This window comes from Triturus cristatus, chromosome 12 (genome assembly GCF_964204655.1).
Source record: "Triturus cristatus chromosome 12, aTriCri1.1, whole genome shotgun sequence".
Taxonomy (NCBI): Eukaryota; Metazoa; Chordata; class Amphibia; order Caudata; family Salamandridae; genus Triturus; species Triturus cristatus.
This window is the reverse complement of record NC_140595.1, coordinates 299929416-299955092: the sequence shown is the minus strand read 5'-3', so window position 1 is coordinate 299955092 and position 25677 is coordinate 299929416. Positions and strand designations below refer to the sequence as shown.

General features: G+C 42.8%; 1 protein-coding gene across 4 annotated transcripts in view; it reads right to left on the bottom strand.

Moving 5' to 3' along the window:
• Window positions 1-1312: 1312 nt before the first annotated feature.
• Window positions 1313-25677, bottom strand: part of JOSD2 (Josephin domain containing 2) — a 168885-nt gene continuing 144520 nt past the window's right edge. For all 4 annotated transcript variants that reach the window (XM_085638833.1, XM_085638831.1, XM_085638834.1 and 1 more), the window contains exons 3-5: window positions 24984-25109; window positions 5335-5529; window positions 1313-1768 (exon numbers count right to left, since the gene is read on the bottom strand). In XM_085638833.1, the coding sequence (XP_085494959.1) occupies window positions 1669-1768; window positions 5335-5529; window positions 24984-25109 (421 nt within the window). In that variant the 3' untranslated portion in view covers window positions 1313-1668. The remainder of the gene's footprint in view (window positions 1769-5334; window positions 5530-24983; window positions 25110-25677) is intronic.

The following is a 25677-nucleotide window of genomic DNA, read 5'->3' as shown; positions in this document are numbered from 1 at the left end:
AAAGGTAACACACAAGAGAGAGCTTTAGCATCCAACGGTCAAAGCCTTGGGCATGGCCACAAAATCCACATCCAACAAGAAAATGCAACCAAGCAGGAGTAAAGAATAGCCTCACTCCTCATAATCCACCGAGGATTCCTAAATGACGTTTCATAACACCCATCACCTAGCACACTGACTTTATCCAAAGATACCCAAACAGGAGCAGCAACTAGAATCCAGAGCTTTTTTCAGCAGACTATAGTCTCATCCCCAATTGTGTTAAACCACATCAACACAAAGAATGGCACCTCACAATCAAATGATCTTAGCTCAAAGCACCATGTCACCCTTTAGAATCCAAAGCAACACACACAGGGTGGAACTTATTTCAGTATCCAGGACCAAAATTTAACACATAAGCCATTGTTTCAGTATCGAAAAGTCTCATCCAAGATTATTGCTACAGCAACCTAAGGCACCGCATTCAGCAGTTGCTCAAGGAGTGTTATTCAAGCACCTCAAATCCAAAGATAGCATCTAGGGAGAAGCTTCATATTCTAGTGGCCTCATCATTAATTGAAAAGCAACACACAAAGGGACCCCTCAGGAAACAAAGGACTCACCCTGGCTGTTGTCCAAACACAGAGACCCAAAATAGATGGCATCTCCTCACCACATAACTGCATTATGCTCGCCAACATCCAGGACAATAAATTGATAGAGGTGACCTCACTACATAAAAATAATCTTAACCACTCAAATATCACGCACTGAAAGGATAAACTAAAAGACTAACCTTTGCATGACTAAAACTTCGAGTTATGTCAACAGACAAAACATCTTCTGGTAGGGAGAGAATAAAGAACATGTTAATAGATAATGACCCCAGACCGTGTGCACAATCCAGTAAGTCCAGGCAGTCATGGTCTTGAGACTTTCTAAACAAGGATGGCAGCCTTTCTAGCGTTCATGCCATAAAGCGCGTCACTTTCTTTCGGACAAGGTCTCCAAAGTCCTCCTAAGAGGAATGGTAATCTTACAGTTTTGGTGGATATATCGGATGATGTAAAACTAGGTTACAAGACTGATATCATTGCATGATTGCAGGCAGACATACGTGTTTCAGATGCAAAAAAAGCATTAACACTACTTAGGATTAGCCAATTTCTCTCAATAAGAAGCGTTGTAAATGCAGAGTTGGACAAGACAATGAAGATGCCCATCCAAACAGATGAACTTGCCTTTTTTGTGGAGGAGGAAAGGAGATGTAGATTTTTCTTTAAGAAGCAATCTCATTGGTCCATGTGTGTGTGAAATCCAACAACAGACATTATACTATTGCATTCTTTATTTACTGCTACACATATGGGAGGCTTATGATCAATGCTGCTACTAGCTCAGTTCATGGGTATGTTACTTGAGCTAAATCACTGAATCAGTTCTGTGACTGTCGCTTTGGGTTTGCTATTTACTCTTCCAAATCACATGTATGCCTGAATCAGTTCTTTAGACTAACATGTGTAAGTAGCAGCATCTCTTGAAGAAATTTGTCTCTGGATCCCAGGAAGGCTTTAATCATAGGCACTGGTGAGGCAGAAGGAGGTAGGGTTCGTGTTTGCTTATGAATTCTATATTTATTTGGTCTTCTTGCATAGGATCGTCCTTTTCCAAACTCCCAATCGTCAGTCAGCTTGTGCTCATCCATTTCCCCGTTTCTTCTACATCTCTTCGGACAACAAGAAGGATTTCACAAGGCCCCTCGGAGATGAAATTCTGTAGAAATACTCTTTAGGGAGAAAATAAGAGAGGAGGGTGAGACATTTGAAGAAGTAATTCTGCCAATTTTTTCTCGGGGTCAGACATGCAATTATTTACAACAATCTTAATAAAATGCCCACCACTAACACCTTACCTTCACCTCTCCACTTAGCTGCTCAGCACCAACTCATTAAGAGACCGAACAAACAAAACTAATGGGCACTCTCCATCTGAGTTCCATTACACTGGTACACTGTTTTTAATCTCTTACAAACTTAAAAGATATTGACCTTCTAACCAGATGCCTGGATTTATTCTTGGCTGACCTGGAAACCTTTCAGATGCTGGGTATTTTACCCCAAATCAGAATTTTCTTTATTGCTACAATTGGGCATTGGCTGATTTGGAAATAGAAAAAGAGACCATTAATTCCCAAATAAAGGTAGCTGATATCAGCATAGACCCCCAAGTCAAAATCCTTTGGGCACTACTGATTACTAAAACTGCCTAGAAAGGTTTGCCTCAGAATCACATAAAGCCTCTTGAACAAATTAGAAACGTACCAGACCGGGTACATTGGGAAGCATGCATTAAGTGTAAGGTGGGCTCAGGGCCTTTCAAAAATCCTCATAACAAACACTGGGTTGACCTTATGCGTGCTGCAAAACAAAGCCAGTAATTCTGAATCCACTGGAGAAATTCAGAACAGCTTCTGTACGCCTGCCTTTTATGGAGAAAATCATCTGAATGACAAATCAAAAAAAATAAACAGGGTGAATAACAATGGGTAGTTTTGTGGTGAAAGAAGGTAGCGAAAATTAAATTTTATACTTGAAGATCACAGGAAACTAATGTAGGCCTTTGAACTCACAACACCAATGTAGTATGCAGAAAATGATGACAGAGTCCAAGTAGTTCCCAAGAAGGTTTATTCCAAGTTGATGTAACAAATGTAGATATAACACGAACCCCACCAGGAGCAGCTTCCCTGCTGCTCAGCCCATACACCAACTGCCTCAGGCACTCCAACATTCCACATTACATCACACATCCCAACATTCTCACAGTTACCACTCTGGCTGAGCAGAAAAAGAAAGAAGAACCAACGCACATCATAAATTAACCATGAAAAGATATAGAAGAAAATACACCAGAAATCATGAATTGAAAAGAGGAAAAACATGCATTAGAAAAGTGGGAAAAATAGGAAACGCAACCAAGAAACACCAAAAAGAAACAAAGACTAAAACATTGCAAAACATTTTTAAAATAAATGATAACTCACTCCGGTGAGCGACTTCTCACCCGAAGACCAGGACAGTAGCAGGAAGAAGTGGTGATGGAGACACAAAGTGCTGTGAACCGGTACAAGCAAGTTCCAAAGAAAAACTTGTGTGAAACACCAAACAAAGTCTCAAGCAGAACGAAAATTTGTAAAATCCCAAAACACATTGCTGCCTTTGAAAAACTCCTCGATAAACAAAAAGTTAGATTAGCTTTAAAACAAATAAATGAAAAACACAGTACCGCCTTATGAATTGGATATCCGACCAAAGGCACTGTTCCAAATGACAACAGGAACCGTCAGCATGCTCCACGAAGTTGTGAGAGCTTGATAAATGACGATGTCTAGGTGAACAAAGACGTTGGAACCAAAACTTGACAGGTGGAGGCTTCTACAGCCTCACAATGCGACAGCTTTACTAAACGGAAAACGTGGTTGGCCAAAAGCGAACTGGTTGGCAAAGGCAGACAGTATCACCGATGGATGTTTTTGCAGATTTAAAATGGCGGCACGCACAGTGACGCTTCGCCGGATGGCTCCAGGCATAACCACACAGCAAATATGCTTGGTGACACTTGACTCTGAAGACGTCACAGTTGAAAGGAGCGTGAAGTCACGAAGCAGCAGGAGAACAGCAAGGTAGGGCTGCGTGCCGTATGTGTGCTCGTGGCAGATTTGAAAAAATGAAAGAGCAGATAAACTGCCATAAGGAGAGTACACGCAGAAATAATGCATAAAACACAAAAATACTCACAAATTTCCCTCCGAAAACAGCCACGGGTCCCTACCACAACAAATAGATGAAATATGCTCCAACCTAGGCTGCATAGTAGAACGGCAAGACAGACACGGTGATTACTGCGTAGTATTTGAGTTGTATAAATCAGGACCTGACTTGCGCTTGCATGTAGAATAGAGACATTCCTTTCTGAAAATACTGGTGAATGGGAAACACTCTGAAAGTAACCTCCAGTAGGTGGCAGCAGATATCCACTAAATTCTTCATTCACCGGTTTTGTGTCTCTTACTTCGGTATATTTCTGCCTCGCTGGTACTGAACTCTCGGACACAGTTCAAAAGTCACAGTCCAGAATCTGGTCCTCTTCACTAGCTCTGGCCTCTGTGTCGCAGGGAATGGCAGGCAACAAATCAAATAGAAGGCAGGAAAATAAAATAAAAATAAGATCGTTTCAAATCTGCCACAGAAAATGGTAGGTAGTAAGTCAATAGGAGGCAGCAGAAAACGATAAAATAAAATTGCTTCAACCCTTGTTTCACGTAATGGCAGGCAGCAAGGACTGGCACTTTAAAATTGAGTTGCGGGCAACCGATGGCAAGGTCACTGGTGGGGCTCGTTGGTGCCAGTTAAATTGAAATCCTTCTCTTAAGTATAAATGAAAACGTCTTGATCTTAAATCTTGATTGTGGGTTATTTTTCTTCAGCTTCTTCAATTTTCAAACTGAAGATACCCCACTTCTGGTACCAAATGTAGTATGCAGAAAATGATGACAGAGTCCAAGTAGTTCCCAAGAAGGTTTATTCCAAGTTGATGTAACAAATGTAGATATAACACGAACCCCACCAGGAGCAGCTTCCCTGCTGCTCAGCCCATACACCAACTGCCTCAGGCACTCCAACATTCCACATTACATCACACATCCCAACATTCTCACAGCTACCACTCTGGCTGAGCAGCAGGATACCACAACCAGCACCAGGCTATTTTGCTTTTGCCTTATAAAGCAATTTCTGGGGTTGGTGACATGGAGGCTGTAAAAGCCCAGGAAGATCTCAGTAACAACACATTTCACAACCACACTGAGGCTGGTGCATCCACTTTAAGGTCGGGTTTCTAGAATAAGTGGCTGAGAAGAAGGTAAGGAGATTCCATTGGTGCTTACAGGATTGGTATTCGTAACATAAGGCTAGTGGAAACAGAAGCATTTAATGAGTCTTACTGTGAATGAATAAAAGAAAGGTAAACCTAAAAGCCTGAAACACACATTCTCTTGCCTTGCACCTGGAATATGGAGTTAGAAGATTTATGGCAACCATCCAACTGTCTGATCTGATGCACATTCCAGAAGAACAAACTATTGAGCATCCATCTGGTAAATAATTGTCACTCTTCCTCGGAGTATGCAACCGCTTCTTTCTGTACATGCCCAATTCCTACAGAGCCACTGTTAGCAAGTTTCTACTGTCCTTGTGCACAAGTTAATGCTACCCAAATATCATCCTTTTCCTAATAACATTGCTTTAAGAGTGATTCTGTAATAAGATAAATGGTAATATCTGAGACAAGTACCTGAGCGCTGCCTCATCGCCTATCTTTGCTGGGCCTTTCAGTTTGGAATCCAGGTTGTAGTAAAGGCCGTTCACTAGACGGACAGCAATCCAGTGCTTGCGTCTGATGGGCAAAGACAATACACCCAAAGAGATGTTTGACAGGATATTTAAGATGAATCCCTGGATCTCAGATAGGACCAGCTTCTCCAATGGCCTTGCAAAGAGAAAAAACAAAATAATTTATTTTTATTTTTTTTTTTTTACTTTTATATAGCGCGAACTCCACCCAAAGATATCAGGTATCAAAGCGCTTTACATGAGCACCAGTTTCGTTACAAACGGACACATTCATTTTTGTTAGGCACGAGTAGATTAAGTGATTTGCCCAGAAACAGGAAGTTGAGCGTCCATGCCGAGACTTTAACCCTGTTCCCCTGTTTCGAGGTCAACCACTCTAGCCATAAGGCTACAACCTTGTGAGAGGATGCCTTGAATGAGATGCCGGGGGATGGAGATGGGAGGGCTTTGACAAAAAAATTTGCATTCTCACAAAGTGCTCTTTTCTTGCATACTTTCTCACCTTGTAAATGAAAAAAGACGCTGCTGTATTAACCATTCCACCGTTCTATTTGATCGCATTTCTAATGATTAGATTTTTTAAACAACTCATGTTGTTTATTAAGTTACAAATAATACGTTGAGAGTAAATCGATAAATGCAGCACAGATATAAGATGTACAGTATGAAAAAGTGTGGATAAACATCACAGTTTTTATTAACATGTATATGTATGGTATCACTATAATGAAAATTAGTAAATATTACTGCATGGTTTCATACGTGGTGGGCTTGTAGGAAGTGGTGTTTAGCTTATAAATATCCAGGGTAGGAGGGGTGTCCGTTTTTTTTCTTCTTATTTCCCTTCTTACTGTTGAAGTTGCCATCATTTTGTGGGTGGGGTTACTAGCTGTAATGTGCCTCGAAATTTGTGATGGATAAGCCTGGAATTTAGAGGCTCCTCACCTGGAATGTATGGGGGTTGGGTTCATACCAAAAGCAGTACAGGGTACTTTTACTGCTTAAACGGCGCCAAGTGGATATTACCTGTATGCAGGAGACCGACCTGTCCAATGAGGAGGCCATGAAACGAGCTAGATAAATGGAGGGGCTAGACTTACGCTGCTACTTATTCAACTTATTCTAGGGACGTACTCATTTGGGTTGCCCTGAGGGTCCCTTTTGCCCTCTCCTATTTGGAGGCAGATGTGGAAGGCTGCTACCTCCTAGCAAAAGGGAGACTCGATGGCGTGGATACTGTTATCGTCAACACGTATGGCCCCAACCTGGACAAAGAGATGTTTTATCAACAAGTACGTGAATTGATAGCAAGGAAAGGACTCTCGGGTCATGTGGGCGTGGGACTTCAATTGTATAATGAATGATACTTTGAATAGGCACCCTCCTTGACTGAACACCAAACCAAGGATGACCGCTGCGCTCAGGGAGACCACTGATCAGTTGGGGCTGTGTGGCATTTGGAGGGCCATACACCCGACGGCAAGTGAATTTACACGTTATTCTCAGACACATGGCACCGATAGTAGACTGCACCATATACTCATGACTGCCGCACTGGGGCCTAGCATCCCTGCGATTTCCCACCTATCTTGCTATCTATCAGACCTCGCCTCGGGTTACTGCAAGATTGAGTGGGACGGTACTCCTCACTGCCTGTTAGCTTGGAGGCTGTCCCCAGGGGTTCTTCAGGATCCTGAGTGGCAGGAGATATTGAACCAAGCATAAACAGATTTCTTTTACTTTAATTTGTCTACAACACGTTTGAGGTCGACTGAATGGGAGGCGATGAAGGTGGTTATTCGGGTATGTTGTTTAGGACTCTCTTGCGGGGTCAGGCGCACGCTGCATGCAGACCTCCTTTGGGGGTTGGGGGGACATGTGGAAGAGTTACAGGCTCAACAGGTCACCGAGGTAAGGGACAGGCGAGAGAACTACACCCTGAAATCCTACTGAGAATTGCTCCACAGGGAGGGCGATCACTCTGGTCGACTGTTAGCGTGCATTCTTCGGTGGGAGACTCCTCGCTGTCCTAGCCTTTATCTTCAGTCCCCCCTCCCCAGGGTCGGGATGTTTACACGCAGAGTGATATTTTTGAGATGTTTAGGTCACATCTGGAACAGGTATTTCAGCAGTACAATCCCTTCTTACCACACTAATTTGGGCCAGAGCACAGTAGCGAGGGACTTCCTGTTTCAATTGTTAGATGAGGGGGGGCTTAGCAGTTCCTAATTTGGAGCAGTATTACATGGCCTTCCAGCTTCAGTATGCGTCTCACTGGTGTGTGGCTGAGGGCAACTGGGAGAAATCCCTTTTGATGGATGTGACAAGGGTCACATCGCTCCCACAACTTTTGATGTCGGGGGCAGGACTGGGGATCCTGTTCCATACATTATACGTCATACGGCATCAACGTGGGAACATGCTACCTGGGTGGTCATGGGTAACGCCCCCATCGCCCAGGACTTTGTATTTTGGGACTTGAGGCTTTCTGAGTACTAACTAATTCATTGGACATCTTAGGCTGGAGGATGTAAAACATTGTAAAACATCTTCCTCAATGAAGAATTTATTACATTTGAGGCTGTACGGGACACTTTTCAAGTGGGTCCAGGACAATTCCTTCATTATGCCATTATTTCCGCCATTGTACTGTAATTGTGGCATACATACCTGGCAGCCCCAGCCTCATCACAGACCTTTATGGGCCTCTTAGAGCTGGGAAGGGGTAGCCATCTTGTCTCCCTTTTATACACAGCTATGACAGCGGACCGATGGCCCGCCCCCTTTCTGGCAAGGGAAGCTTGGGATGGTTACCTCGGGTTACAGCTTGAGGATCTTTGGTGGTTGAGGCTGTGTTCTTTGGTGAAGGCGGAATCTAGTAACACCAGGTTCAAACTGGTCACTTTAATTTTTTACACCGCACCTACATTACGCCTGCGTTGCTTCATATAATGGATCCCAGTAGGCCTCTGGACTGCCCCAGGTGCTCTGCAACTGTGGCTACATTTCTACATTTAGCGTGGGACTGCCCGGAGGACCATATATTCTGGTTGCAAGTGACGACACGAGTGAGCAGGGTGATTCGTGTGATCGTGGACGTGGTGTGTCTGCTGGGGGATGTTCCCCGGACAAAGGGCTGTAAGGTGGCCGGTAAATTCCTACACCAATTGCTGCTTTTGGATAAAAAGCGGGTTGCAGTCACTTGGATGGGTTCAGGGAGAATGAGTGCGGAGCGGTGGGTGGCAGATATGGCCAAATGGGTATTGGCTGAGGAGATTCGCTTGAGACGATGTAGACGAGACGATAAAGCTGAAAAGGATCTGGGGGTGTGGGCGAGTCTCCTCACCAGGTTTGTGGATCCTCGGGGCTCTCGCTTGGCCTACTCCTATGAAGGGGATGCACTGGGCGCAGACAGAAACAAATAACTAAGCTTACATTGACCTTTTGAGCCTACTGCTGACAATTCCCGGTCCTGTGTATTATTACCACCATGTGAAAATGTATTGGGGGTATCTTCTTAATGTGTCACTAATTAGCATTTTATGTACATGCCTCATCCACCTGCGACATTGTTCTGTCTGCAGTTCTCTTTTGGTTTCGTTTTCCCTTCTGTATGTTTGTTTACCGTCACAGTGTTCTCTACCATAAATGCAAAAATAAAGTTCTTTAAAAAGAAAAATGGTTTCATGCATGTGGATTCATGTTAGTGTCGATATTAGTGTGGATGCACACATTCATGGGACTGTGCAGATATGCTACAAAATCTGACATAGCATTAAGGATGGATGTGGCTGATCTGCTGTGTGCCTGAGATGAAGAGAAGACTTCAGTACATGAGCAAGGATGACCATCTTGAAGAGCTGGAAGACGTTCACTGAAATGGAACAGACCCAAAAAGAGTACAGGGAGCCACCATTTGTTTCTCCAACACAAAGAATCTAGGGTAGCAGCTACTCTCATTCCCAAAATGTGCAGTGACTCGTCTCCAGCTTCAGAAGCTTGTGGATATCTAAATCAGTACCGGTTACTGAGCATGATGTGTGACTGCATGAGGAAAAGGGGAGAGGAGAAATGAGAATTGTGAACCTTGAATCACCACTGAGAGAATCTTGGGGTTTTGAGAAATGTCTCAATTGCTAAATGTATAAAGATATCTTGACACCTACAGGGTCCTATGGAAGGTACTCTACAGACCAGGCACAGTAAATCCATTTTAATTGTGTTAATATTTAAATTATGTATTTAATAATAATGTTGGACTAGAACCTTATCTTCAAAAGGAAGAACGAAGACACTGTAGTATGCATAGGTACAAGAAGACCATTTTAAAATAAGCTCCCGATTTGGTTGTAGTGGCCAAGGTATGCATTTTGCTCCAGTTTATGACATCTCGTAGGGCACTTCTGTCAATGGCCAAGATATAGTTGAACTCTTTTCACTCTCAACGATATAGCAGTCTCTAAACCGGTGTATGATCATACCGAACTGAAGAGTACATCTTCCAAAAATTGACTGTGAACTGGACTAACAGAACAGAAATAAGATGGCACTTCTTAGCATCAGAACCTAGAAATTGTGTCTTCATTTTCTAAGGCAATGGTTCTTAACCTTTTGATTTCTGTGAACCCCCCACTGAATCATTATTGGAATATGGAGACCTCCACTAAACCATTATTAAGTCTGGGGACCCCCATAGAATCATCATTGAAGGCCGGAGACCCCTGCCTCAGCGTTTGATGATTTGAACCACAAAACAAAATACAAAAAATACAGAGAAATGAGTATTAAAACAAATGCATTAAATATTTTATTTAATTCACAAACAAATATTTTTTAAAAAAAACCTACATTTTAATAGGAAGGTTGGATCTTTTCTAAATTTAATTGAGGTTACTAGTCATCCATACTATATTCTGTTTAACTTGCACTGCTCCCATTAATCAATATGAGAATACTAACTTAACTTTTATCCTCCAATTTTATATCCAGTCACAGAAGTCTTCAATTTTACATTTCTCCTCTATATTTATATACACTTTATTAATCCATTCATATTATTTTGGAGGTCCCCGATCACAGGTTAAAAACCAGTGGTCTAGGGAGTAAACACAGTAGTTGAAAGACATTAATTTATTTCCAGAGCTGCTGACAAACCAGCAGTCAGAAATCAAACTACCTTTTTAGGACTCGCCTAGGCAGCGCACATGCGCTGCACTAGGAGGGCCTTTAGCCATCGGTCTGCTCCTTTTCAAGCACACTCGTGCTTGTGCTGGCATCCACCTTGCGGGAGATAGCAGCAGCGCACGTGGTAATTGAAAACATATGGCCTGCGTGCCGCTGGTCGCTCTCGTGGCTGCACGCACGCACCACTCCCGGGCTTGTTCTTTTTGCCTCAATATTGTGTACATTTTTGGGCGGAAAATAGACATTAGAGCTCCGTGGGCCACTCTTAGCTCAGTCATATGTGCGTGACAAGTCTTCTCATTTTCTAACCAATTCCCTTAATTAACCAAATCGTTCATGCCTTCTTCCCATCTCATTGCTAAATTATCCATAACGGGGCTGAAGTCTAAATTGTTTGGGGAAAAAACATTCCCGCTTGTTTAGGTATCACCAAGTTGATAAACAACAGCAACACGCTCTGATTTATTAAATAATGTCGAGGGAATTAGAGTGTTTTTTACCACGGTATAAAACTAGCTGTCTCGCAAACTTGTTTTAACACTCAGTATTGGTTGCAGTCTTACGGGAAAGTTAGCAGTTTGTAGGCCTAAACAGATGGCCATCTAGTGGTGCATTTTTAGATTGCGGCTGGATTATTGGAAATTTGGTGTTGATTACCGCCAATATGATTGAAGGAGTCCCTTCACAGGAAGGAATGCTCTGCGACCCCGTATAAAGGCAGACATATCACAGTGTTTAAGAATGTTACTGAATATTCCATGAAGGAAAATATTAAGCCACATATATAGCAAGAATCCTTACACCTTATTTGCAGCTCATATTTGCTTTTATCACTGCTCCAAACAATCACTCTCTTAAGGTCCGAAAGAACGAAAGCTATCTTTTCTGTGCACCTCAAGGCTGTGCATCTATACGGTGTGCCTCTACTGTCACTCTGTATTTCAGCTATTGGCCTGCATTTGCTTTTTATTGTTTTTGAATTTAAATAACAATGTTAACAAAGGCTGCACACCTAAACCCCACAGCATTCAGACTGAAGTTGAGGCATCAGTTTCACAAATAATGTTCGGGACCTTTCGTGAGCTGCAGGGGCTTCCCTGTCTCCCTGTTGCGATGTGCACCGAGTTGAGAGTGCGGTGCCTAACGCACAGGGACTTTTGGAAGAAAACTCGTTTTACATCTATAAAACATCTCATCTAGATAACAATCAGTATGGAGATTATGACGGGACGGGGGATCATTTCATATGTGAAAGTTCATTGAAACCATTATGCACACCTATACATTCTGTGTAAAAGCAGTTTTAAATGGCTCTCAAGTTCGACCTGTAACGTATTCCTGATAAAGTGCTAAAGGGCACATTTCAAAAAAGGCAAGCGCTTCGAAATAAAAGAGACATCGAAGATCTCCTTCGATGTCTAGGACTCACAGCCCTTCACCCTCCCCATCCACTCTCCTTTCATTTGTCACCAAGAGCCTCTCACTCTCCATTGACCGTTCACCCAGAGCCCACGGCTCTCCGCTTCACCAGGCAGCTTCTCTCTCCTTTCACTTTTCACACAAAAGCCAATCCCTCTCACCCAGTCCCCTTTCCTTTCACGCTCATTCCACTGCTCTGCCCATCCTGAAATGTCACTGACAACACACCGCTCTCAACCTTTGACACTGAGCCCAGGGCCTTCCTCGTCTTAATATTTCCACTCGAACACATCGCTCTCATCCAACCATTTCTTGCAGGGACCATCGATCAGCTCACTTTGTCGATCCTCCCAGCCAGTGGGGGATAATGTACTGCATTGCTAAACACTTATAAGGTCCCAAAGGCGAGACCTATTGGCTATGCCAATGCTTGTTCTATAAGTCATACTACTTTGCTGTGTGGTCTCTCAGGCAAGCGCCCCTAAAATCTAAAGGAATTATATCACTATCTTTAAACCTGGTGTATATATATATATATTGTTCTTTGTAGAGCATAACTGTTATCCCAGAGGGTGTCATGGCCCTATGCAGGAAAAATAAGACAGAAGGAAAAAGCATATTAGTCACAGAGGGAAAAAAGCAAGGTTTCCACAGACTTTGGAAGACTTCAGTTTAGGTAGGAGAATGTGCAGCCCCCCCAAGATGCTTCTGTATCCTGGGTAGACAGAGAAGGTAGATATGAGAGGAACAAAGGTGGCAAGCAGCAGTATGTGCATTAAACAGATTTTAGATGTAAACATGATGTGTTTTATAATGTACAAAGAGTTGTGAACAAGATCTGTTTTTAGATCAAACAGTGCAATTTAGGCAGAAGATGGGAAACTGGTGACTGCCTAAACAGATTGCACAGGACAGATAAAGTGATTTACCATAATCTACGCAGAAGATGATCAACTAAATGACAGTTTTTCTGCAATCCTCTAGAAGGAAGGGGAAAATGTTTGCACAAAGGATGGTTGCACCTTGGTGGTCATCACACAGGAACAGAAACACTACCCACATAGGATCAAAATAAAGACAACACCCTTCCAATCATACACTCTGCATGGTGTAGTCGTGTTCTACCCATTTAAGCAAGCGCTTCACTGCCACAAACAGGGGTCATCAGCTCTATATAAATATTACAATACAAAATAACACAATTCAGTAAACTCAGGAGGCAGAGGTACAAGTGATTCACAGAGAAAAGGAAATTACTTTGACAAGTACAAAGGCCAAGGTTCTTTACTTAAGTGGAAGATTGAGGAGGAGGTCCAAGGTCTGGAAACCATCTTAGAGATGTACAGATAGATGGCAGTCACCCAAAATGAGGACTTGGGCCAAAATGAGGACTTCGGTCTTGTCAGAGTTTAGTTCAACCGCGTTATTCCTCATCCAGTGAGCTACATTAGACAGAAAAGTATGAAACTGAGATTGGCTGTTATTGCTCTTATGTTTATGCTGCTGGTCAGTTGTGTCTTCTGTAAAGGCTATGAGGGGAGGATTAGAGAACTAATCTGGCAAGCCTGGAGAACACATGCCCACTGAAGAGTGTAGGGGTGAGGGAGGAACCTCTTTGTCGAATGGCATGGCAGGTGACTGGCACGGGGAAGGTAATACCGACTCAGAGGGATCAGCAAGGAATAATTGAAGCCATCTGAGTGCAGTGCCTTGGATACAGGCTGAAGATAGTTTTTTTTTTTTTAATGGAATGAGAGACTGTGTCAAATGCGTCCAAGAGGTCTAGGAGGAACAGGGTAGCCATTTTACCTTACTCCAAAGTCACCCAGAGTTTGTCTGAGAGGCCCAACAAGGCAGACTCCATAATGTGGAATGGACAAAATCATGATTGGGTGATATCAATTACATTACTGGATTCATGGAAGTATGACAGTAGTTTAGTTGTTCACGGATGTGCTTTTCTAAGGGATTGACAAGAGCAACGAAAATGGACAAGAACAGAAGGACCCATTGTAAGCTTTTTAAGACAAAGCACTACACAGGCTTTTTTTCCTGAACAGAATGGACCTCGATTGTAGTTAGATGCATATATGCAAAAACTGCTTAAGCTGGGGCAAACGCTAGGGCCAAGGAGGAGAACAAGTGCGCTGGACATGGATGAGAAGAAGAGTGTGATGGAAATACATAAACAAGTGGCCTCTGAGAGACAAAGGAGCAGAAAGTAAGCGAGACAGCAAGGGGGTGCTGGAGCTTATTGATGCTAGAAGGGGTGGAAAAATAAGTATTAGTGTCTTCAATCCAATTATGGAAGAACTCTGACAGACTTGCAATGGTCAAGGGATCGGATGACCATGCTTTGTATAGGGGAAGGAACGGCTAGAGAGGTTTGTGATATTGAAGATAGATTTTGCAGAGATTTTTCACTCCTCAATACACATAGAACAGTAAGTAATTGGTGAATTTGAGTTCCTTCTTGTAGAAACTTGAATGCAGCTATATAAGGGAATTTACCTGCTTGAATATGGTCTCTCCGCCAGGTTCTCTCAAAGGCTTTGAAGTGGCATTTATGAATACTGAGTTAATGGGTATACTATGCGGCAGAATGTTTGACACTGTGGGGCCTTGAAGGTTTTGAAGAAGTCTCCTCATCAGTGGCATGAGTGACCCCAGGTGGTAAAGTCATCAAAGCTGTATTCCAGGGATGAGCCTAAGCCTAAGTGAGTGATGAAGAGCGCATCAGTGAGATCAGAGAGGGGTCTTCCAGGACCATTGCCAGGTAACCTTTGGAATGTACAGTGGCAGGAGTACATGAGGCAGTATGTAGGTTAAAATGGACGCAAAAGTGATCAGTTCACCAGAAAGGGATGGGGTGGGTCCTTTAATATTCAGGTTGTTAAAGAATAGTGAGTTGAAAATAGGACCCAGGATACCTGGGTGAGTACCAGCAGGAGAAGCCAGCTGGGGTATGTGAATCTGAAAAGCAGGCAGAGACATTAAGGTCAGCCAGTTGGAGGACTTGGGTATGTAGGGGGTAAAGAAAATAAAAAGCTGGATGCCAAACTGAGTGCCAGGGCCAGGAGAGAAGTAAACTAGAACACCAAAGAAGGATAAGTATGGGGATAATAATTCAGCAAAATTGACTGGGAAAGAAGGAATAAGAGAGATGCGAGAGAATCTCAGAAAACAATGGCAATTTCTTCCAGCCCTCTACCAGACGGATCTAAAGATATAATTTTGTAGGAAAAGAAATTGCTATATCAGGGGTTGTGAAGAAGCCAATTTTTGGTTTGAGAAAAAAAAAAGGTCTCATTTATACATCTGAAAAGGAATAAATATTTTTAGTATGCGGAGGAAGAAACTGAATATTAAGCAAGCTTAAAAACAGTTCACTAGAAATTAACAAGTGTGTGAGTGTCGTGTGGCCACGGACAACGAATTAGCTGGCATAATGGGTATGCTTACTTGTAGGGAGGAGAGGCAAAAGCACTTTGGAGTCTGGAGAAGAAAATGGAGAGAACTGTGGAGCAGTCTTCTGACACTAGGCATGGCCGAGGCATAAAGGTGCGCTGACTGGCTGGTCTTAGGTGTACCTATGGCATGCCTGCTGCATGTCTGACCAGAATCAGCCTTAAAAGGCTTAGTCTCAGGTAAGATGGCAATGAAGGAGGGGCATATTGCCTACTTCCTCCAATCACCATTGTGGCAGTGCAATGCTGCAAGGAAGAAAAAACAAACAGCCCAGTGTCCTCCACGTCAGGGAACCTGTGCAGAAACCCAACTACTTGGAAATACACATAACTGAAACACCGAATAACAATAAAAAAACAACTGTGAAGTGTTCCAGCGCTCTATAACTAAAGCAACAATTTAACATAAAAGACAATGATGGGCAATCAGGACACCCCAACTACCAAATAAAATTAAAAAAGGTTAGCAAGATAAAAGCAATTTTGAGAGATGCAGGCTCCAAGCACCATTACTTTAACATCCACTAATAAACAACCCTTCGAAAGTTAATCATCATCATTTCTGGACCCAAATCAAAGAACTCTCTCTCTAGCCATAGGGTACTAGCCCATTGCAGTAGCAAAATTATTCAATTATCTTGACCTAACAATGATGTCCATCCAGCTCTACTGCAGAAACCACTTGGATGATGCCCTTCAAAGAGCACAAGGCATGCATGGTTGTAAGCATTATAAGATTTTTGAAAAACACCAAAATGGGGAACAAAACATTTTATATGCAGTGTTATTATTATAATCACCCATAATCAACAACTACAGCCATACCTGAATCAGACTTAGGATACCTTTCCATCGAAGAGAGAGCTACAAGTGCCTCACTGCAATAAGCCATCAAAAGAAATTTCAGCATAAGCAACTATATGATAGACGATACTTGGAACAAAACCTTCATATCTAAGACTCCCACCACACTTCAGCTGCAAAAGGCATTGACTATCTTTAACACAGGTCAACTACTTGACCTTCAGGCATCATTAACTTCCGGAAAAAAACAAGCTAAAATGCTGCTGAAACAGCACCTCAAGGAAGAGAGGCTAAATAATTCAAAAGACCACAGAATAAAAAAAAATAAAACACATAGTTTGGCCAGAATCCTACAATATGGCCACACACAGGGTCACCTACTTTAGCTCAAAGATCAATTTACAAAAGCCACAACTGTTAATAAGGGCTTCAGTAATGTTCTGCCCCTTAATGAGCTCAAGGTCGAAAGATGTCAAACCAGCGCACCTACTTAACCTTGCTGCAGCTACTGAAGGGAATCATTAATCCACTTTGTTCTACTAAGCATAAATCTCCATCAATTACAGAAAAGCACCAGCTGGTGTCTTATTAAAGCTCAGGTCTTTGGAGAACTAATCAAGCAATGATCTACCTTCTGATGGAGGAATCGAAGGAAGTCCTTCTCTGAAAGGGCCACTTGTTAGAAGTAGCGTGGCTGCTAAGAATGAAAATGCGAAAGCAACTTCAAGTATCTAAAGAATCTCAAACATCTACCTCATAGCCACCCAGCCAAACACTTTTACCTGTGGGGCCCAGTACTATAGCAGGGACCATGCAATCACATAGAAAGATACAGGCAGTTCTAAAAATCCAAGTCTCATCATACCCTCAATGCACAACTAACTCCTCTGGAACACAGATCCCCCAGAAAAAGACCCAAACTGTGTACGATGCACAAAAACTCCAACCACGGCTGCTGTCTGTAATGCATGCCTCTTTAGGGCATGTCTTGACACCTGATGTTCTGGATCATGTCACTGCATGACCGGGTAGTTTCAGTTGAACTTCTGGGTGGCTTGAGAGTACATCGCCTCTAATGCAGTCTTTTGTAATCTTCTCAGAGTTTTACCACCACCATGTATGACCCTACTTCAAAAAACCCTAATCACCGCAGCTCCACAGTTAGAACACGTGGCAAATAAGAGGTGCAAACAAGGGGCATGTGCAAACTAGGTGTGCGTGAAATTTCAGAAAAATGACACAGTATTTCAGGTAATTATGCAAAATGCAAAACTACATTTGGTGCTGCATTTTGGCACAAAAAATGCGTCCTTGCATCTACTTTGGACACGAGGATGCATTTTGTGGTAAAACGATATTGCAAAAAAGCAAAAGAGCCCCACGAACAACAGTTGCATGCATTCTGTAGTTTGTGTTGTTTCTCTGCGTGTGGTACATTTTTTACCACATATGCAGCATAAATATGTAATGTGGCATAACAGCACCATTTCAGGAATTTTGTGTAATTACCAAATTATGCTATATTACACCGGTATGACAAACGTTTTAACCACGCCTAGAGCAAGTACATTTAATGACCTGCCAACATCTATACTAACCAGTCATACCATAAAAATCCTTATTTATCTTAAGTCAGAAAAGGGCTACAAAAGGCAAAAACACCTACTGCGTTGTTTCATACAAACCTCATCCCACTAAGTTACCACCTCCCCCAATCATTGATCATCTTCAATATTACTTTCTAATCTCATATCATCCCTCACAACCAATCTTACATATCAGCCAAACCACTAGTCCACTCCCCAACACTGTTGACATCTAATCCCCCAAACTGTATGAACTGAACCTTTTATGAGCTATGAACTTGGGTATTCCTCATCTCCTGTCTTTTAAAAATTTGGACACTAATCCAAAAGCCAAAAGTATAAATAAAACGTTTTATTTTCCTATATCACCCTATGAGTGATCTCCTGCAAAACGCCTGCAGAGAATTTATGCATTCACTGATATCCTATTACAGACTGGGGGTGAACCATCCAAACTCCACCACTTCCTTAGATATCTCATTTCATTGCTTCCCTCACCTTATCTACCACTCAGATGCATTATTTCATCATGCTGTCAACTACTATACATCTTGAGTGGACTTTTGGTCATGCAGAAAACTTTTTATGTCTATCTCCCTCTCATTTTATAACCTTTTCTCAAATCTTACACTCTTATCTTTTACAGTGTTTGTGGCAATGTCCATTATGGTTAGGGAAACTAGTGCATGTCTGTCTCTTTTTCTCTAACGCAAGGAAATTACCGCATAAAGAAAAAAAGTAAAACATCCACTATAACGTTGGTCAACCAAGAAACCATTTCTCCCATCAGTGCTGATACTGGATATCTCAATTCTGATCTAGTATTACTAGTCAGAATTATCTCATCCAGGGTTATGAGCTGGACGTTTCACCTTGAATTGGATCTCAAAACTTACTGAAAAAAGAATTCCATAACTTGTGGACATATGCCTAGATATCTTTGGAGTATTGCCGGACTCTCTCCTGGACAAGGTGACAGGACAGGAAGTAATTGTACTCAATACCCTTCCTGAACTTGAGGTGGTGGTCCTTGCCACACCATCACCAAGCTCAAGAGTACAGTAGCCTGTGATGGTCCGCCCTCCAGCTCCAATGGAGATCCGAGAAGCAGGTTACAGAGAGCAAATCTGTGTCATCCGACCATCAAACCTCGTTTGCAGGCCACTGGCTGAACTGCTTAAGGAGCAGAGCAGCGACTCATGAATGCGTTCAAATGTTTCCAAAGTGAAGCAACACTTGGGAGATTGCCATCAAGGTGGCCTGTGTAAAAGTCTTTGCATGTTCTCGGTTCCTTGAGCCTCTTGTCGTGATCACAACTCGATCACGTGTTCATCAATATTTATTTTTAAAAATATACGCACTTGTATTCATCTACATTTAATAACACCAGTAGTCACTGTGTATGTGCAAGCCCACGATCTCCAGACTGAAGGTGCACTGCAGTTATTGCTAAAATACCATTCCTTTGCAAAAGTGTTAATAAATCCACATCTATCGATATAGGTCCAAATCATCTGAATGGGTTTAAACAGCGGCAGTTTCTGATGGGAGTAAGCATTACACTATCAAAATAGACTAGCTATACTTGCGTAGCCCTAGAGCCCTTTGGTGGTTTTAGTAAGACTTGCAAGAGCTCATGTCTGAAAATGCCATGATTACCTAAAAAAGAAACACGAATACACCGGCATAACAATTTAGATTGTAATGATAGGGCCTGGTTCGCGGTGTCAAGAAACTAGGGAAAGTCACCTGCATCATGGATTTCAAGCTGTGGACTTCTAAAACCAAAATGTCTTGGCGTCCAAGCGTATGAAAGATGAAGGTTTTAGGCACTTGCCCCTTCTGAAAATGTATCTGAAAACCTGTGCAACCTCCAAAGCAAGGCTTGATTAAGCCACACAAAACGCAGCGAAGACGAAAAGCATAATTGGCGTCTCTTATATATTGGGTGACTGCCCAGTCGCCCGTCACCTTATCCTTTAAACTCAGGAGCAAAGGGATGTAGACTGGCAAGATCTCCACCTCATTCAGTGGGTAGGCATTCATTCTCACTCTCTTTCAAAAGGCGAGAACACATTTGGTCAGCACTTGGAACCTGAGCTACACAGGATGAAGACCTGAGCACCAAGGATGTTTCTGAAAGAGTTTGACCTCCTGTTCATTGGGCCCACTGTTTCTCGTTCCGGAACAAATATCATTTGTCTGTCACACATTAATACATTCCAGTCATAAGTTAGCACAGGATAGCTGTCAAATGAGGTACAATAAAGTACTGCGGTATACACCAGCCGTGACTCTCCCAAAGCATTCGATAAAGTATGAGGGACCATGGGACCAGAAGCCATTGATTTGATTCACACTGGTTTATGAATACATGGGATTTTTTGAGTGAAAAATCCACAACGGGAGGGAGGAACAGTTAGGGACGATTCTACAGAAGAGACTTGCACCAACCATGTGGCACCTAGATTCAGAATATGTTAAGGCTAAGTAAACATCGTGAGATCTTACAAAATTCCTAATTGATGTAATATTGAACACCCGAATATTAGTTTTAATATTACAGTTTGTTCATAAAAATGAACATAATGTTATTAAAAAAAAAAAGAATTAGTAGCAGACTCAGCATCATCAGAATTAGGAGGGGGTGGGGATGTTATATTGCCCTCTGATTTCATCAACCTCTAAATTCCACGGGAAGAGCAAATTCCACTGTTTTCCTTTTCCTTCATGTGCTGATCATCCTCCCCTTCCTGACCTTCGTGATAAAAATGTAATCTAATCTAATACTCACCTCCTGATGCGTTGACAGATAAGTGACTTTTTCTCTTTTTTTTTTTTTTAAACAAGGAATGCCATACAAAAAAGGTTAGAGAATATTCACAGCCACTAATTACAAAAGAGAATATACACATTAGAGAGAAAATGTAACAGTAATAACATATCAACACTATTGATCAGTCTATATTTATAAAATCTAACCTTGTGGCCACATAAACTACGTAATTACTCAATGCTTGATTCCACATATTTAATCAAAGAAACAGATTAATTGCAAATCATTATCTGGTACTTCTTCCATCAACCCACCCTTGATCCCAGGTTAAATGGCGTTGAATGCCCCATGTATAATTCAGTGTTTGATCTGTAACACAAAGACAACACTGCAACTCAAAATCAGGTAAGCACTGTATGTGTTATGAACACATTTGTAGAGTTAAACTGGTCCAGGTTTATTCGTTTGTAGACATTCAGGACTGGTCTGCAGACTTTATTTCTCACCTTTAGACACCTCAAATGCAAAAAGTTTAGCTCACGGCTCTACGTTGAGCCAGTCAACTATTCATGATACAGCCCCAGCGTCAGACTGTGATTTCAACAATCTGGCACTGCCAGATGGGCCGCCCTTATAGGCCAGTGTATGGGCCATTCCTTTTGTCTCGTGGGTCATTTTTAGGTCTCGCGAGCCCAAGGCTCGAAGAGACATTTTATATCTGGGCATTTCAAAGTGCTGCCGTGGCCTAAAGCTACAGTGCACGTGAACGTGCACGCGCGCAGCGCCATGTGTCTTAACTCCGTAGCGATCGTAATCACGATCACTTTCACGGGCTCCTCTGTTGCTGGCATTCCCCCCTCCCTTCTCGTTTGTTTTATACATCGCTATCTCCATCCCCACCGTGACACACTCCTAGCTTTTTATGGACATTATGATATACTTTGAAGTGCTTGAGTCACTTTACGACAGTTTAAAAAAAACTTTTTGATAAGCATGTAGAGCGCTTGTTTACAATAGCGATTGCGAAAGCGGTCGCTTTCAGTGCCGCTTGTTCATTTAAGCTGTTCCTTATTTCATATGTAGTTACCTGAAGGTGAAAGACAGAATTTTTTTTAGAATATTGTTTTTAAACACACCTTTTACATCGTTCCATGCTCATTTACCCCGCTCGCATTGCGCACAGCATCACAGTTCCCATGCGTTTTTTGAATGCACTTCGACCACTACTTAAAGTAAACACAAAAAGGTGCTACGACACGGGTGCGGCGCTTTGTTTTTAATTACTTTGAGCCATACTGTACAACGGCCCGTGCTGATGTGCAAGTGCAACATCTTATAGAACGGCAACGCCGATAGATCCCGCATAGATGAAACTTATTGGCTTTGCAAATGCTTGTTTAGCACTTATAGCCTGCAAACGAAACAACGCCCAACCACATGCATGAAAATACTGGACAAAAACGGCCACTGCAAGATCCTACACCATCACCTCCCCTGCCTCCCGGATGCTGCTTTCGGTTTCATTCTCTGCCAGATTCCATGTCAGCGAACAAAATACCCTTCAACGCGACAGCAACGGGCGCCTTGACCCACTGGGTGATGTCAATAGTGCCAAGCGACCCCAACTCTCCTGCTGTGTCTAGCGACCTCAACTCTCCTGCTGTGTAACTAAGCAAGAATCTAATCTGAGGCTCGCTTGGATCCGCGACAGAACAGACACTTACTTAAGGGCTCACCTAGTTTATTTTCCTTTAGAAGCACTTTTCATGAGCACTGTTTTATCTCGCACTCTTACTGCTCATGAGGCCTCCCATGGACCTATGTGAGAGAAAGCGAAAGTAAGTGGCACTGCATCAGTTGAACAAAGTGCTGCACCCCATGGTAATAATTAGGTGGGGCGTTCCGTCTCTGTCTACTGTGACGCTCCATTTCTCTCTCCGCTTTTAATCTCTAGAGCCTGATATTCTTGAATCAAGCCACATAAACATTGAATGCCGACTGAGACATGGAATTGCACAAACCCCAGAACAACACAACATTTGGGAATATAACGCATCCGTGGGTGTTCCTTCTTCCTCCCTGACCCACATCTTGTGACAGTTGCCCCCTCACCCCCCCCCCCCCCTCCTTCTCTCTGTCTCACTCTCTCAGAGAAGCACAGCAGTGAAAGGTCTCTGTCACAGCTCTGGTTGCCCGAATCCCTGTTCATGCTCCTGAATTAACAGAGCTCGGCTCTGTTACAATTAAGCTTTTGATCTTGGGACACATTCTGTGGTGTGATGCAGCCTTTTCTAGCAGGTGCGCAACACCCATTGGACTCAAACGGCTTCAGCCCCCCGTCGTGTGTGGCAGCCGGGATGAGACAGCTTCCCGGCTCACACACAGCCGCACCCGAGCAATTCACAGGTCTTTAAAAGACCATTTGTATGTTAATGAGGCCTTGCTGTTGTTTCACCCCTTCTAAGAGCCCCTGCAGCTCCACTCTGCCTAAGGCTTAAAAGATTCAGCCCCCCCCCCAAATTTTTTTTTTAGCCCCCCCCGTAATTTGGCTCTAGTTCGCCTCTGTTGTCTGGTGCTGCCTGTAGCTATGTTATTGCTCGTGTGGTCTTGATTGCAGTGGGACTACAATGGCAGTTTACTCCTTTGTTTTGCAGTTGCATTTCTACAGCGCCACTTCCTCTAGACAATTCTGATGTACTAAAACGCTTTGGAAAGAAGAAGAGTTTCTACCACCGGACAAAGCTATTCTGTAAAAGTGTTTGGGTGGCAAATGAGTTGGGTATCGGAACAAGTGTGCATCTGAGTTTCAAACACATCAGCACCGACAGCCAAGAAGCAGGACTGAAGTCCTTGCAGCTTGCGCTTGAGAGACATCTGTTCAAAACAAGCATTTACAATGCAACGGTCTCGTATTCTTGAAAGTTTGAGATATTGGCGCTGCATTATTATTTGCAACGTCAATAGCTCAAACTTTCAATAATGCCAGCCTTACTGCATTGCAAATGCTTCTTTAATTTGTAGTCCTGCATTGCCCACACTGAATACATTCCAGTGAAACGTAACTTCGGAATAACGGCTTGCTTTTTAAATAGCGCTTCATACTGAGCCTGCCGTTTTTAAGGCCTGTAAAAATGAGGAGGCAATTTTACCAATTTAAATGTATCCGTTTCTGTCATTCCGAACAACTAGAGGCAGAGTTGATCTTGCTGGGATTCGAGCTAGTGACATATGGATAAATGCCAATAGCAGCGGTGAGAGTTTAACTAAATGATCCATTGTCATATGTCATAAGCTCGGCCTGGCTAACGCCGTGACCTCTGCTCCCGCCAGCAGGGCTGGGTGTACACAGAGAGAGAGGAGAAGAGAATATTCCGTTCTGTCACAATGCAGATGCGTGACCTATTGCTGCATCCAATGTAAAGAAATAGAAAATGTCCTTACTTTTGATGCAATCGCGGCACCATGTTTTTCTATTTCTACTTCTTTACTTTTGCTGAAATCACGGCACCCGCGTGGGTGCCGAGATTGTAACAAAAGTAAAGTAATAGAAAAGAAATGGCAGGACGGCCGCACTTAGCATGCAACTTGCCCCTCTGCTTAAAAAAAAAAAGCATTTGCAATGCAATAGGTCTCGCAGTTGTTAGAGTTTGAGCTATTGGCATTGTAAATGGCAATGCCTTTTATTTATGTTTTAAAAACCAACACGTAAATAAAAGGCATTGCCATTTACAATGCCAATAGCTCAAACTCTAACAACTGCGAGACCTATTGCATTGCAAATGCTTGTTTATTTTATTTCATGGGGCAGTTTTGGCAGCACTCAACCAGCCCTGTTACTGCACAGCCAGCAGGTGGCACCCATGGAGTACGCTGCGGCAGAGTCCAGGATAGTGATCACTGTGTCAATTTTGGGGGAAGCAGGGCTGGTGTCATCAGCAATAGTTACATTTAAAATACACAAACCATGCCAGCAGAAACCAGAAACTTGTATTCCGCACACCTCAAAGACCATCAAGACGATATGTCACAATGCTGCGGAGCTGCCACAATTTGCCAATGAGGGTCAATTTTTTCAGAATGAGACTATTCTTTTATATATTAGGCCTATTATATGTCCCAGTCCGACACAGTATGGCCCTTGGCAGCTTCTCAACTGTAAACAGAGCAGGTCTTTCACAGAGACGCACCCAACAACGTCATCACTAGCACCTGTAGATCTGCAATTAAGCAAAATCTGGTGTTATTCATCTAGGTCTTTCCCATTAACTGCTCTCCACCCTTATTCTTTCCTAAGCCATAGGCCTCTGCGGGTAAGGTCTGATATGGCACGATAAGCACTTCTTTAAATTCTCACCTCCTTTTGTCCCACCAAACAGCTGCATAGTCCAGACTCTGAAGCGCAGCCATAATGACATTGACATCATAGTTTCCCGTACCAAATACGCTGCGATGAGGATTCCACCTAGTGTCTGGAGCCAACCTGAAGGAATGCGCAAGAGAGAAACAATCAGAGAAAAGAAACAAGGAAGGTTGGGAGGCAGAGTAAGATTTATTATTGTGCACTCAGCCTGCCTGGTCTTTCTGTGACAGACAGTACAAAACGATTTAATTATGTTATAAAAGGAATACATGTAAGTGAGGGTGTGAACATTTCACCCCCAACCATGGTGCTCTGATGGAGGTGAGGGATGAAATACGTAGAGAGGAAATAATTAACAAGTTGCCCCGGTAATTGCTCCTCTTATCACAGATCTGATCATTACCTCACTGGCCCAAGGTACAGTTCCCCCTAGCTGGAAGGGAGCGGTAGTTAAAGCCCTGTTAAAGAAACCCCAACTAGATCCATCAAACCTAGCGAATTATAGACCAATCTCGCTGCTTCCCGGCATTAGCAAAATTGCAGAGAAACTGGTCAATGCGCAGCTATCCCAGTTCCTAGAATCTAACCATCTGCTCCGCCAGTCCCAAACGGGGTTCCGCCCAGGCCAGGGCACGGACACCGCCCTCCTCGCTGTCATAGAGGAAGCAAGGTGCATTTTGGATTCGGG